At 38.3% G+C, this 14,166-nt stretch overlaps 1 protein-coding gene across 5 annotated transcripts in view; it reads right to left on the bottom strand.

Moving 5' to 3' along the window:
- Positions 1-14,166, bottom strand: part of ZNF275 (zinc finger protein 275) — a 49,689-nt gene that overhangs the window by 31,815 nt on the left and 3,708 nt on the right. Inside the window, exons 3-5 of one of the 5 annotated variants that reach the window (XM_031944756.1) lie at positions 13,171-13,287; positions 823-914; positions 202-328 (exon numbers count right to left, since the gene is read on the bottom strand). The exons of 1 other annotated variant lie outside the window; for it this stretch is intronic. In XM_031944756.1, the coding sequence (XP_031800616.1) occupies positions 202-328; positions 823-855 (160 nt within the window). In that variant the 5' untranslated portion in view covers positions 856-914; positions 13,171-13,287. Of the gene's footprint in view, positions 1-201; positions 3,127-13,170; positions 13,288-14,166 lie in introns of those variants that run through there. 3 more of the 5 variants (XM_031944757.1, XM_031944758.1, XM_031944759.1) reach the window with 3 other exon arrangements.

Here is a 14,166-nt window from a genome sequence, read left to right as displayed (position 1 = left end):
AATGCTAAAGTCCCTCTGAGACAAAAGTAAAACAAACTTGCCATTTAGCCTTCAAATTATTTAAGTCTAAAATAATAGGTGATAATGAATTCTGGGTTATTGTATGACTATTCCCAGATATTTAAGCACACAAATATTGACAAAAAAGGAAACTGAAGAAGAGATTGTGCCTCCAGTGGTGAAGCTGGAGGGGGTCCTTACCCAGTGAAACGACATTCTCATAATTTTCCAGCATCACGTCCCTGTAGAGCCTCCTCTGAGCAGGGCCCAGCTGTCCCCATTCCTCTTTTGTGAGATACACGACCACATCCTCAAATGTCACCAACTCCTAAAAGAAAAGGTTCCTGCTGCCCCCATGGATAATTATACCAGTCTAATCCAGGACTAGGGGCAAAATGAGAAGCCCCAGAAAGGAAAGGGTAAGGTGGCTAAGGGTTTGGAGTGTGTATGTGTGTGCATACCTGGGGAGGAGGTTTTGGGGGAGGGAGAGAACGAGGGTAGAAATATGGGGACAAATAAACCTAAGTTACATGTTATAGTACAAAGAACACCTGACTGGAAGCCATGAAGCTTAGCTTCCAGTCTGGGATCTCTTACAAACTTGCCAAATTCTCAAAGACCCTAAAGCAGTTTTCAATTCACGAAGTGACAGTACCCATAGCTACATCCTCTACTGAGAGAGAGGGAACGAGAGGGAACGAGGGCTCAGGTCACTGGATTCAGCACCACCGGAAGAGATGCTGAGTGAAGGAGCCATGAGCGAGCCTCAGGTAACAGCAATATTCTCCCATCTTGAGAAAGGAAGAGAGAAGCACATCTCACCTGGGGCCTGGCTGTCAGAAGAAGAGCTGCCATCAGTTCCGCTCCTGTGCTCCCCTTTCGGGAAAATGTTAGACTCTGGGGAAAAGGCAAAGCTAAGAAAAGTGAATAAAGCCATGAGTGAGACCTATCCCTACCCTTTGGGTCTCCCACCAGTAAGACATAGAATCTTCTTGGGCTCCCTGGTAGAAATACTTTAAACCACTGTTCAAAAGCCTTGTTGAATTTTAGCTATTTATTTATAGATGGATCTGAGACACAAGGCAACATGGGTTAACACAATGAAAGTCCCTTAAACAACAGAAGAAGTGGGCTGAAAAACAAAAGACAGACCAGAGGAATGGAGACAGAGAAAAGGAAGAGGAGGTGGAAGGGGAGGAAAGGAGGAAAAGAAGAAAAGAGGAGAGGAAAGAAGTAAAAAAGAAAAAGATTCTTTCAAATACTGTATTATTAGTAATTAATTATAAGAGAGAAACCAGAAACAAATGAGAAAAGGAAAAAATGGCTGAAACAAGAAAGGCCCAAAATCTTGAGAGGCAAGATGTTCAAATTATAGCTAAGAAATCAAATAAGAAAAATCTTAAAAGCAACAATAAATAAACCTGAATTCATATCAACCAAATCAACCAATAAATAAGTATTGATTAAGTGTCTATTTTGTGCCAGAAAATGTGCAAGATACCAGAATTCAAAGAAAAAATGTAATGTCTCTGTTCTCAAGAAGCTTACATTGTCTCAAGGGAAACAATATGAATTTTTATAAGTAGATTCAAAATATATACAAAGTACAGTGGGGAGAGGGGAACAGGAAAGGCTTCATGAAGAAAGGGGCTCAAAGGAAGTCAGAGGTTAGAGGAAAGGAAAGTGAATTCCTGACATGGAGAAAAAAGATGGGATACAGCAAATAGGCTGGTTTGCTTAGAATACAGATTGCATGAAGGGATAGAATTTGTAATGAGTCTGGAGTGAAACTGTGAAGAGCTTTAAATGTCTAATGGAGGAATTCATATTGATCCTAGAGATAAGAGGGAACCACTGGAGCTTCTTGAGTAAGGGAGTGACATGGTCAGATGTGTGTTTTAGCATTATCATCCTGGCACATCTAGGAAAGACTGATTAACGAGGCAAGAACCAGGTGCAGGGAGACCAATTAGGAGGCCATGGCAGAGTCCAAGTGAGAGGACACCCTAACTACAGTGGTGTCTATAGAAGTGCAGAGAATGGTATGGATGGAAGAGATGTTATGAAAGTAGAAGTCACAGGAAGTAACAACTGATAAGAAATGAGATGAGGGAGAATGAAGTCTAGACAAAAATAGGAAAGTTCTATAGAGAGGTGGGTTTGGGGGAAAAGATCATAAGTTCTCCCAGGAGAATAAGTTATAGAATAACAACATTATAAAGAAAACCAATTTTGAAAGATGTGAGGATTCCAATTAATGTGATGACAAACCATGATTGCAAGGGATTAAGAATGAAGTATGTTATTCCATTTCTAACAGAGAAGTTATAGTTTCAGAGTGCAAAATAAGATATATACTTCCAGTCATGGTTTATATGGGAATCTGCTTTGTTTGACAAAGGCTTTGTTTTTCTTTTTTCTTTTTCTAAGGCGAGGATAAAAATCGAGGAACAAAAAGAAAAGAAAAAGAAAAGAGGGTCATCGAAGTATCTTTTTAAAAACAGTACAGAAGAAAATAGAAGGCAAGCCAGAAGGAAGTAGAAATGTGCAGGATGGCTTAAAAGCCACAGGTTGGCTTTATTATTCATGTCAAAAGAAAAGTGGGCTCTCTGTACTTTCAAGGAAGCCTTTCTTTGTCCTACTATGCCCATTTTATTTGATGTTTTCGGAGTTCAGAATAAAAAGAAATACTCTTTTAAAGATTTAGCTAAAATCTAATATTCTGCAGGAGACCTTTTCCAGTTCTCCACTTGCTAGCACCTTCTCCTTTAAGATCACCCTAACTTCTTACATGTACCTATGTACATGCTGTCCCTCTCATTAGTCAGTCAATAAACATTTAGTAAGAGCCTACTGTATTCCAGGTACTGTGCTGAGCACTGGGAATATAAAAAGAAGCAAAAGATAGCCCATGCCATCAAGAACCTGATAATCTAATGGAGGAGACAAGAAGCAAACAAATATGTACAAATCGGCTACATAGAGAAAAGGGGCAGGGAATATTTTTGCCTTTTTTATATTTCCAGCATTTATTAGGATAGTGCCTAGCAGAGAATAAGCACTTAAACTTTTCATGATGAAACTGGGGAGGAAAGGAGAGGGGAGAAGTGAAGAGAAAAAAGAGGAAGACAGATAAAAAAAAAGAAAGGAAAGAAGGAAGGAAGGGGAGAGGGAGGGAAGGAAGGAAGGAAGGAAGGAAGGAAGGAAGGAAGGAAGGAAGGAAAGAAGGGTAATATTCTCTAAAATGTAATATTCTCTTGTTGGGGTTTTCTTGGGGTCTCTGGGAGCAGCCTTCATTTCAGTTCAGTAATCACCCCAAATGCAGCCAGGTGTTAAAGTCCAAATCCTTTATTGTCTCTTTCAAGTCTTGTCTCCTTTCCTGCAGCCCAGTTAGCTTTCTTAGAGGCCTATCTCTCTCCTTGGTTCCAAGAGCTTAAGCTCCTGCCGCCTTCTCTAGCTTCTGAATCTCCCTGACTGAATTCTGGCTGAGGGTCTGAGAGCTTCTAGTGTGTTTGTCTTTCTGGCCCCGAAAGCTCCTTGCTTATATGTTCCCCACTGAGTATACACCAATCATTATATCACTAGGAAACCATTATTTGTTGTAGGATTAAATCAACACTAAACTAGATTTAACCACTGTCTCCTCAATTCCCCTTAGTACCTTGTTTCAAGTTCTGGCTGATAACATCTCCTTATAGGATTAAATCAATCATACTGAACCATGCTAAATTAGATTAACTATTGTCTCTATCAATTCCACTAATTTAGTACCTTGTTTCAAGGGAGGGAAGGAAGGAAGGAAGGAAGGAAGGAAGGAAGGAAGGAAGGAAGGAAGGAAGGAAGGAAGGAAGGAAGGAAGGAAGGGAGGGAGGAAAGGAGGAAGGGAGGGACAGAGTTGTTTTAGACATTGTTTCAGATGCTTATAGGACATTTAGCAACTGGTGATGGAAACAAAACTGAAGCTCGGGAGGGAGCAAGATGGTGATTAAAGCAAAGTAGTTTATGAAAGCAGAAGACAAGAGGAAGAAAGCAGGAGAAAAAATGTCTTTAACCTAAGTAATTAGCAATGAAAAAACCCTACAGCAACAAAAAATTCCTTAAACCTAGAAAATTAGCCAAGGAAAAGTTTCTTCCAATTCACAGAAATACCAAACATGTTAGAAAGCCCCAAGAAAAATCATCACAAATGTTCTGTAAAATGAGCAGGTGTGTGAAGAAATGATAACTGAAAGCATAGCCCAAATGAAGTACTATCCAAACAAAATAAGGCAAAAATCTTTAAGGAAAAGAAAAGATCTTTAAAAACACACATCTCGTATAACCAAAATATTACCAGACTGCCAACAACCACACTGGCAAATTGATCAGTCTCATGGTTCAATTAAATCATAAAAACAGGCTCAAAAAAGGGAGAGAAAGATTGATTTTATATTTTACAATGTATCCCTTTATCATGCTTCAGTTTCCTAAGGGTGGGAAAGAAAGCGTTCCACTGCATGCACACACACCTAGCCACTAATCTGTAATTTCATAGATGAATCTTCTAAAGGTGCTTGAGGATCACAAACACGACTCGATCCCTAGAAGTTTGTGATTCTGAGGGCTGCTCTCCATCCAACAATATAACAACACAAAACAGGGGCATTTGGAATGAACATGGAAAAGGGAAGGTGAAATGGAAGCTATGAATGAACTAAATAGTGGCTGTTTGCATATTCTAAGAGGAAGAAGAGTCAAATTTGAAAAGGATAATGTTCATTTGTCCTCTATTAAAGTCCTGTTCTGATATTGCACAATGGCTTAGAGGCCATTCTGGTGTTCTGGAGGCTATACCAGCAGAGGCCAAGCTCTGGCAAGACAAATCAGAGAAACTCTAGTAAGAAGCCCACTTCACTGAAGCCAACAAATATGTCTCTGCCATTTCCTCAGTGACCAACCACTCTAAGCCAAATTCAGACCATCAGAAGGCTATTCATGAGGTAAGGGATGGACAGACCCATGGAGCCAGCTTTTGTACCCTTAAATCATTATGGTATAGTTTATTTACAAATGAAATGTGTTTTGTTGATAGTGTGAGGAAAGAGGCTAAAGAATAATAAGATGCTATATAGATTGTATAATAAAAACATTGTTGATAATTCAATTTAATAATGATATATTAAAAGTCTACTGTGTGCAAGGATAGAAGCAGCATAGTAGAAGTAGACTGAGAGCCAACCTGAATCAAGATCTGGGTGAAGTCAGCCTCTGACACTCAGGCAGATCATATAAGCTCTTAAGACCCTTAGCCAATTCTCTAAAAGTTGAAGTTATAGATGAGTGGCTAATATATGTAGTGGAGGGATTTTTCACAATGGGAGCTCACATACACATATGTGAAATCACAGATCTTAGTCCCCCCTCCCCAAAAGAATGTTGCAGTGAGTATAACCAAGACAAAAATAAAAGTCTCTGCCTTTAAAAAGTGAACATTATAATAGTGAGATACAATATTGACAAAGAAGCAAATTTAAAGTAATTATAAGCAAGAGAGTCTTCTAACAATTAAAGAGCTCGAGAAAGGCACAGAACACAGAAGCTGAGGCCTAATTGAGGTGATGGAGGCAAGAGATGTTAAGGAGGTGACTCAAAGGCAACTCTTGGCAAAGAATTAAATGGAGATGAAGATTGAGAGAAGGAAGAGTTAAGAGTGATTCTGAGCTTATTGACCTGGGATTGGGAGGATGCTGGCAGCCTCAAAAGAAATCGTTAAAAATAAAAAAGATTTGGTATGGAAAGAGAAGAGATAAGGAAGCAAAAGTGAACATAAGTTTGTTTCATTAACTGGAAAAGAACTTAATATACAATGAAATATAAAAGGTCTGGAAGGTGTATTTATAAAACCTAATATATATGGGAAACTGACTTCATAAAAAAGATTCATATGGATTAATATCAATCAATCAACAAATATTTATTGAGGGTGGTCTACTATGCTCAAAGCACTACACTCTAGTGGCTTACAGCATACTTCAGCAGACAAAATTTAAACTCACCAGAAATTGAAGACCAATGTAAAAGTTCAATGACAACCGAAGCAGTAAAAGACACGTCACAAAGCGCCTCATGATTAATTGCCCAGTGACTGAAACAATGAGTATTAAAAGCCTATTATAAGTAGCAGAGGAAAATCCACAAACTCCCATCCATTGAAAAATGAATGGGAGTTAGCTAGGCAGGCCAAGAGCGAAGACAAAGGCAAGCAAGAAGAAGCAACACTCCAAGAGGGAATTTCTCAATGCTAACAAAAAAAAAAGAAGAAAAAAAACAGGTCAACAGTGAATAACAGATGACTCGTTTCATATATCACATAGCAAAGCCTATGAAATTATTTTAATTTGCATGATTAAAGTACTGAAATGATTTAGAGATGTACGCAAGGATACTAAATCGTCAAATAAATGATCAATTATCCCTTTCCAAACAGTAATGTATTGGCCCTTCTACAGAAACCAGGGAGCCTGGCCAGAATTTGTAAGGCTGCCTCTCTGCCTAGAGAAATGCAGCGGTGGGACATTTTAGATCTTCCTGGCACCCCTGTGGATACCAGTTCTCTACCAACCCCTTGAGGAGCTTTCCAACTCATAAAACAGGCCACCTTCCTTTAAGCCTTTGATGTTTCAGGTCCAACAAAGACAAAAAAACAGGTATACACACTTCACATCAGAATTATTTTAAAGCAAAAAATGTCAAGACATCAAGAATGTGCAAGTTAACAATAAATGGAATCATTTTAATAGTCTGCTTCCAATTCTGGAGAGAATGTACATTAAAATTGGCTCTAAAAATAACAGGCAAGATGTTATTTGTCATCTTACCTGTTATTTTTAGAGCCTGCTTTAACATATGGATATCTTGCTATGGACAAGTCTAGCAAATTGCATCTATCAAAAACAGTAGGAGAGAGAGGTCACCTGGGATAGTGAATCGTGCTAGAGTTGGGATTGGGAAGTAGTTGTTGTTCAGTCATTTCACTCATATTCAACTCTGCATGACCACTTTTGGGTTTTTCTTGGCAAGGGTACTGGAGTGATTTGCCATTTTCCTTTCCAGCTCTTTTTATGGAGGAAGAAACTGAGGCAAACAGCAAAATGACTTGCCCAGTGTCACACAGTGAATAGTATCTGAGGCTGGATTTGGGTCCCCTGACTCCAGGGCCAGCATTCTAGCCACCAGCCACTGATTTGGGTCCAAACACTATCTCTAATACTTAGTAGCTGTATGATACCTCTTTGAGCCTCAGTTTCTTTATTTGTAAAGGGGGAAAATAACAGCACCTATCTCCCACAGTTGTTCATGGGCTGAAAAGATTGTCTATAGCACTTCACTGACTTGAAAATGCTTTACAAATTTGAGTTTTTTTTTTAATTAAACCAAGTAGTAGTCAGGCTAGCAAAATGACCCACTAAAAGTGACACTTTGCCTGACATAGGTCATGGATCAGGAGGCAATACATAAATGTATAAGAAAATATACTTTTAATTAGCACTTTTGCTGACTCATAGTATGGTATCATTAATAATGGAAAAACTGAGAAGCCCAGCATAGCTAATACACACAGAAACTGAGAAAGTCACTCCTGGAATAACTGGTTACATTGAAAGGAAATACAGTTGACAGTAAAAGCAATGAATGAATGATATACCAGAGGCGAAGCCACCAATTAAGCGTGGCAGCCAAAGGAGAACTAAGGAAAGAAGCAATTTGTACACTATTAAAATTTTTTTAAAGGAAAAAGAGCACATTTCATCTAGCCCAAGAAATGAAAACTGGAAAATAAATAACTATTTATTGAATTTAAAGAATAACCCCACCCCCAACTCATTCTACTTCTATCAGACTCAATGGAAGACTATAAGAATTAGAGCAGAATCAATCAGTTTACATCAAGAAAAAAAAAACAATGGCCAAAGAATGAAATCTAAGGGCAGCTAGATGGTGCAGTGGATAGAGCACCAGCTCTGAAGTCAGGAGGACCTGAGTTGAAAGCTGGTCTCAGACACTTAACACTTCCTGGTTGTGTGACCCTGGGCAAGTCACTTAACCCCAACTGCCTCCAAAAAAAAAAAAAAAAAAAGAATGAAATTTAAGCACAGGACATTTGAGAGAAAAAAAATGAAACAAGTATATGGACCTTAGGGTAGACTCTAAAATAATAAAAACAGGGAAAGGAGAAAAGTAATAATAGCTAAAGAGACAAGATCCTGCCAGGAAGCAAATTTTATTTTACTTTTTAATAGTATTTTATTTTTTCCAAATACACGTATAGATAGTTTTCAACATTCATTTTTATAAAACTAAGCAATTAAAAAAATAAAAAGTCTTATTCAGATGTTTTGACAGTCTTGGTGAAGTTTTCACCTTTTCACTGCACTAAGTCTTTTGGGATACACTCACAGTCTATATGTATGTGTATGTGTACATGTATGTGTGTGTGTGCGTGTGTGTGTGTGTGTGTGTGTGTGTGTGTGTAGAGAAGGAGAAAGAGGAAAAGACAGAGACACACAGAGACAGAGAAAGAGAGAGACACAGAGAGACAGTGACAGAGAGAGAAACAGACAGAGAGAGAGTATGAAAGAGAGAGCAAGCCTGAAGTGCCAAACTTTAACAGGTCCTGCATAAAAGAATTCAATTCCCAGCTACAGAAACTGAAACATAAAGGACAAAGAAAAGAATCCTGTTCCTCAGAAAATGGTGTCAGAATCATGCCAGTGTTGTATGTCATTTTATAATAACCTAATGCAAAGGCACCAAAAGCCAATACTATTTTTGAAATGCTAAAGTCAGATCCTAAACATAAAGAAAATGTTTTTCTATTTAGAACTAAAAAGAACCTTAGAGTTAATTGAGTCCACATAATCAATTCTGTAGATGAGGGAACAAAAATTAAATGACTTGCCCAGTGCCATATAGATGGTAAGTGGGAGAGCTTAGATTTGCACCCAAATCCTCTGATTCCAAATCCAGCTTTTTATTGTCTATATATTTCCACAAAGAAATATGGAAGCTAAAAATCTTTTTACAAACAAGACAATAACCATTAATTACATATACAAGACAAATATGTAATATTAGCAATACAGTAAAAATGATGCAGAAAACAATACAAAGTTTCCTTTAAAATCTTAGAAATATATAAAATATAACCTACAGGATCACTCTTGTATGTTATTAAAATAATTCTAGAAAAATCAGAGGTACTATTTCCCCCCCCCCAAAATTGTGTAATTAAGAGGGAAATTAGCTCATTTAAGGCAATTATTAAAATGCTAAAGTTTACTGGTTTATACACACCAAGCAGTACAGAAGGAACAAATAACTATACTGAATGATGTCTGTTTTGATGTAAATGAATGTAAGCCAATATATAATTTTCAGATGGGCAAAATAAATGATTACATGACAGAACTGTCTTTTGGTATTTCCAATAAAAACCCCACCGGATTTCTCTATAAAATTGAACAAATGAATAAAAGGTTTCATTAGGCAAAAAAAAGAATCAAAATGAACAGAAAATCATTCGTGGAAACAAAAGAAAATGATGACTTGATTCCCAAATTTTAAGTCATCATTCTAGAGACCAGAAGACACATAGAAATGCAGAACCCTACAATAAGTCAATGACCAGTGATGAACATAAAAAATGATCATCTCAGGAAAACAAAAACTAATCCATTAAGTAAATTGGCTAGACAAAGGTGAACAGCTATTCCAAGGATACAGGAAAGTTTCAAATTTCTCTATGTGCCAAATCATTCAGGTACCTGAACAGCAAATCATATGAGACGTTGACCTTTAAAAAATTCACCATTCTGAATGGCAGTCTTTGTAAAATAATAACACTCTGTCTGCTTTCTTAAATGAAGCACATCAAGTATAACTCTTTTCTAGAGGACCCTGTTTCTCTACTGGGCTGAAGTACCATGATATCACCAGGCCTGCTAAGTTGTGTAAGGTTGACTGCCTCTACATTAAATGGCTCCACAGGATATTTGGGAGCATTTGCATCTGTTTTTCTGTTTCTTTCCTCACACTGGCACTTTTACTCAGTGTGGTTGCCTCTAACAGTCCCCATCTCCACTGTGACCTACTGAGGGCTAGAAAAATAGCCAATCAAGCTTATCTGAAGTGTGTGTAAATCAACACTATGAGACTCAATAGCTTCTCAGTGAGTCGCTGAGGGATCATCCTATGAGAAGAAAAGAAAATGCAGGGATTCTGTGACAACCATTTGGCTGTCTGGAAGCCTTTTTTTTTTTTTTTTTTTAAACTTATCTGTTAGTTTTCAGCTCTACTTCAAAAAATATGAAGGTGACAGACAGCTGAGTTTCAAGGAAGCAAAGTGTTACTGGAACATTAACCCATATACTGTACAAACAATAGGCACTAAATCAAAATGGGCATGAGATCTCCAGATTATCAAGACAATAGGAGCTCAAAACAAAAAGTAAGAACAAGGAGGACAACTTCGGCTTCATTATTTGAAGGTCACAAGAGGCTGAAAATATTGAAACATGTAACAAATTATGCAAGTTTATAGCATTTTTGAGAATATGCAGTTTAAAAAAACTACTAGAAAGTGAAAAAAGTATCTATTGAATGACGCAGAACAGAAAAGACAGAATGCAGAATGAATTAACATTGATTCCAATTGAGAATATACTAGTTCAATCATCTTAATCCCCAAAATGGTTGTAAATTGAGTGTTTGTTTTAATTGTCAAGCTGCTGAAATGTATATAAATATATATAAAGTATCTCCCCAAAGGAGAAAAGTCATGAGACGTCCCTGGGAACAACCAACAAGCAGGATATGTATGATTACAAACAAGAACGGGTGAGGGAGGAAGGGAGGAGACTAATTAACAAAAACAAAGCAGAAATTTAATGCAAATTAAACCATTCAAAAGAGATTCACATCCAAAAGCTAGGCAAGAAATGAGCACTATTTTCACAACCAAAGACAGGGGCACAGTCTTGCTTTCCACTAACCTGCTGTGCAGCTATAAGTAAAAGGAAAAATAGTAATTGCCAGAGACAATCAGGTCAAATTCTCAACTAAGTGAAGAGCCTGGAAAGGAACAGAGATACACAAGCGATAAGTGACAGATATATATAAAACCCTAAATAAAGGTCCAGGCCAATGGTAGAACAAATATCAGAACAAGGGCCATTGGCAGTAAAAGTGTTGTGGCATAACAGAGAAGACAATCAAATAGGGTTTTTGGAGGAGACCCAGACAAAGTTGTTGAGAGTGGGGACCTGGACACAAAAACATGACAATTCAGCAAAACAGTACATAACAGAGCCAAGTTTCCAAAATAGATGAAAGCAAATCTTTGACAAAAGTTTCAAAAGCCGTTTAAGAGAAAAGACATTTTTGTTAGCTTAAGGTGGAGGTAACTCATTGTTGTCTGGAAAAATGCTATCTAGTGAATTGAGGGTTCACACAGTCTCAACAGTGGTCGTCAAGGTGTGCCCCAAACCGGATGGCTTGTCCCTTTGGAATAGCACATCGTACCTTCAAAGCTCAGTGGGCATTCCTCACAACAAAAAATGAATGACCCTGTGTTTGGTACAGGTAAAAAGGCTTTGAAAATCACTGATAGATAAGGTTAAGCTCGCTCTCTCTCCTTCAAAAAGAAACACTAGTTCAGGGAGTGCCTTTTCTCAGAGATGCCAGGGGTCACATAAAATGAGAGGAAGGGGCTTCAAATGTCACTTGAACCTCAAAACACTAGTTGTATGTATATATGCCAAAATATATATTTTACTCTAAGTTAAAAGTATCATAATTATTTTGTTTTTCCAGACCTGTGATTTCATTACTCCCAGAAAGACACTTCCTTCGACGGATGCTGATCAGCAACTGCTTTACAATTTATAATTTTAGAGACTTGCCTGGGCAGGGGAGAGCAGTCGTGTCTTCAGTGACTTGTTCACAGAGCTATTATGTATTACAGACAGGACTGAATGCGAGTCTTCCTGCTTTGAGGATAGTTTTCCATCCTCTATGCAGGGGTTCTTAACTTGGGCCCGATAAACCCATTGCTAGATTTCAGAGAGTATTTGAAATTAAAAGGAAAAAAACCCGTTTATTTTCACTATTAATAGAAATTTAGCATTTAAAAATATCATTGAGAGCCTACCATCAGGAGCCATGATACCAAAGACATTCAATCCTATGCCAAACTTCCCCTTAACGATAACGATGACAGCTGACATTTACAGAGTATTGTACCAACCTTAAGACAGGGTGGAGTGTGGTTGGAGACCTGGCCTCAGAGTCAGGGAAGTCTGAGTTCATGTACTGCCTTTGCCATCCACTGGGCAGGTCTCCTCATGTAGTACACAGGAAGCACCTCACAGGCTCCAGCAATGTTACAGAGAAGGTTCAAGGGGCTATCTCCCTGGAGTTCGTCATACCCCAGTGAAATCCCAAGTCTGGTGCCATATCCTAACCCACCTTACGTACATTGTCCCATATGACCCTCCCATGCTAAGAGGTAGCCAACGTTAAACATCCTCATCATTATCCTATATATGAGGAAAGCCACTCCAAGAATAACTTGCCCCTGGCAAAACTGGTGACCAAAATGTGGAAGGTTCAGGACTCGATTTCTTATTTCTTGACTATGAGTCAAATGCTGTTTAAAAGGAACATACAATTTACCTTCTGTACATCAGACTAGAGGTTGAATAAGTGGAGAATCTCTTGAAAAGGGTATTAAATTGTCCCCGAGCAGGACTTTTGCTTTGTAAACTTGCTGCATGTAAAGATTGTTTTAAAAATAAGTGTTCAGCAAAACTGTTAAAGCATATTATTTGTGTCAGTCAATGAGTCAGTCAGCTAGCAGTTATTAAGCACCTATAATATAACCCAAACTGTGCTGGGCTTTATTTTTTTTTTTTTTTTTGCTGAGGCAATTGGGGTTAAATGACTTATCCAGGGTTACAGTCCTCCTGACTTCAGGGCTGGTGCTCTATCCACTGTGCCACATAGCTGCCCCCGTGCTAAGGCTTTGTAAGAGAAAACAAAAGATGTAAAAATAATTCTAACCTTCCTCTGATTTTACCAAGATTTGGCAACATGGAGAAGTCATTTAACATCTCTGGGCCTCAGTTTCCTCACCTGTAAAATAAAGGGGCTAAACTAGATGGCCCCTAAGGTCCCCTCCAGCTCCAAATCTATGATTCTATGATCCCAACCGAGGTATAACGAATCACCTGGCAGCATCAGGCAGATCACCTAAGAGAAAACAGATTGATTCTTGAACATAACTCAAATATAAAATGACAAGAAAACACCATAATCCCACTTAACCCTTCCCTTCACACCATCTCAAGTTATCTAGGGTCCACAATGGACATGGCCATCTTCTATGACACATGAGAGCAGAAGAAGAGGAACAGATGTGGGCCCAAGATCTTCCAAAACACAAATATGGAGAACAAGTGTTCTCACCCCTGAACTGCTCAGATTGAAAGTAAGAGAGTGAAAAGAGAAAAGGAAGGAACAAAAGGAGGCTGAAATCTGACAGCAGAGGCCCAGGCCAGAGGTGGAGCACTGGGTCCTGATCCTGCAGCTGCCAAAGCTTTGCTCGGCTTTGATGATGGCTTGAGAAGCAGTCAAAGGATGAGAAAGGAGGGGACGCCTTTGGTTTTGCTCCCATGGATTCAGTGCAATGTGACCTATGGAGCAATCAGAGCATGTGATAAACAAAGGTTTTAAAAGAATTTAATCCAAAGTTTAAAGGTTGGAAGGGACATGAAAATTATTAGCAAATCAGTTTAAATACATTTCAATTTAGGAAATGCCAGAAAGATGATGGTTCCTAACCTTTTCAAACATAAGGACTCTTTTATGAAGTTCTTCACATGACAATAGTTGTGTTATCAGTATCAAGTGAGTGATCAAAGATACCATCATCTAAAGCTGCTATAAATTCGGAGGTGCTGTTAATGACTACATTTTATCCACCAAAGCAGCATTATTTAGGACATCTAGAAAATGACAATGCACTGGTAAAAACAAGGATTTAAGGACCCATGCCCCCACCTCATACCATATCCCTAAAGTGGGGAACCCATGATTTTGGAAGATGTTACAAAGGAACTGGGCTTTTAG

This window comes from Sarcophilus harrisii, chromosome X (genome assembly GCF_902635505.1).
Source record: "Sarcophilus harrisii chromosome X, mSarHar1.11, whole genome shotgun sequence".
Classification (NCBI taxonomy): Eukaryota; Metazoa; Chordata; class Mammalia; order Dasyuromorphia; family Dasyuridae; genus Sarcophilus; species Sarcophilus harrisii.
The sequence above is the reverse complement of the archived record's forward strand: the minus strand, read 5'-3'. Positions and strand labels throughout refer to the sequence as shown.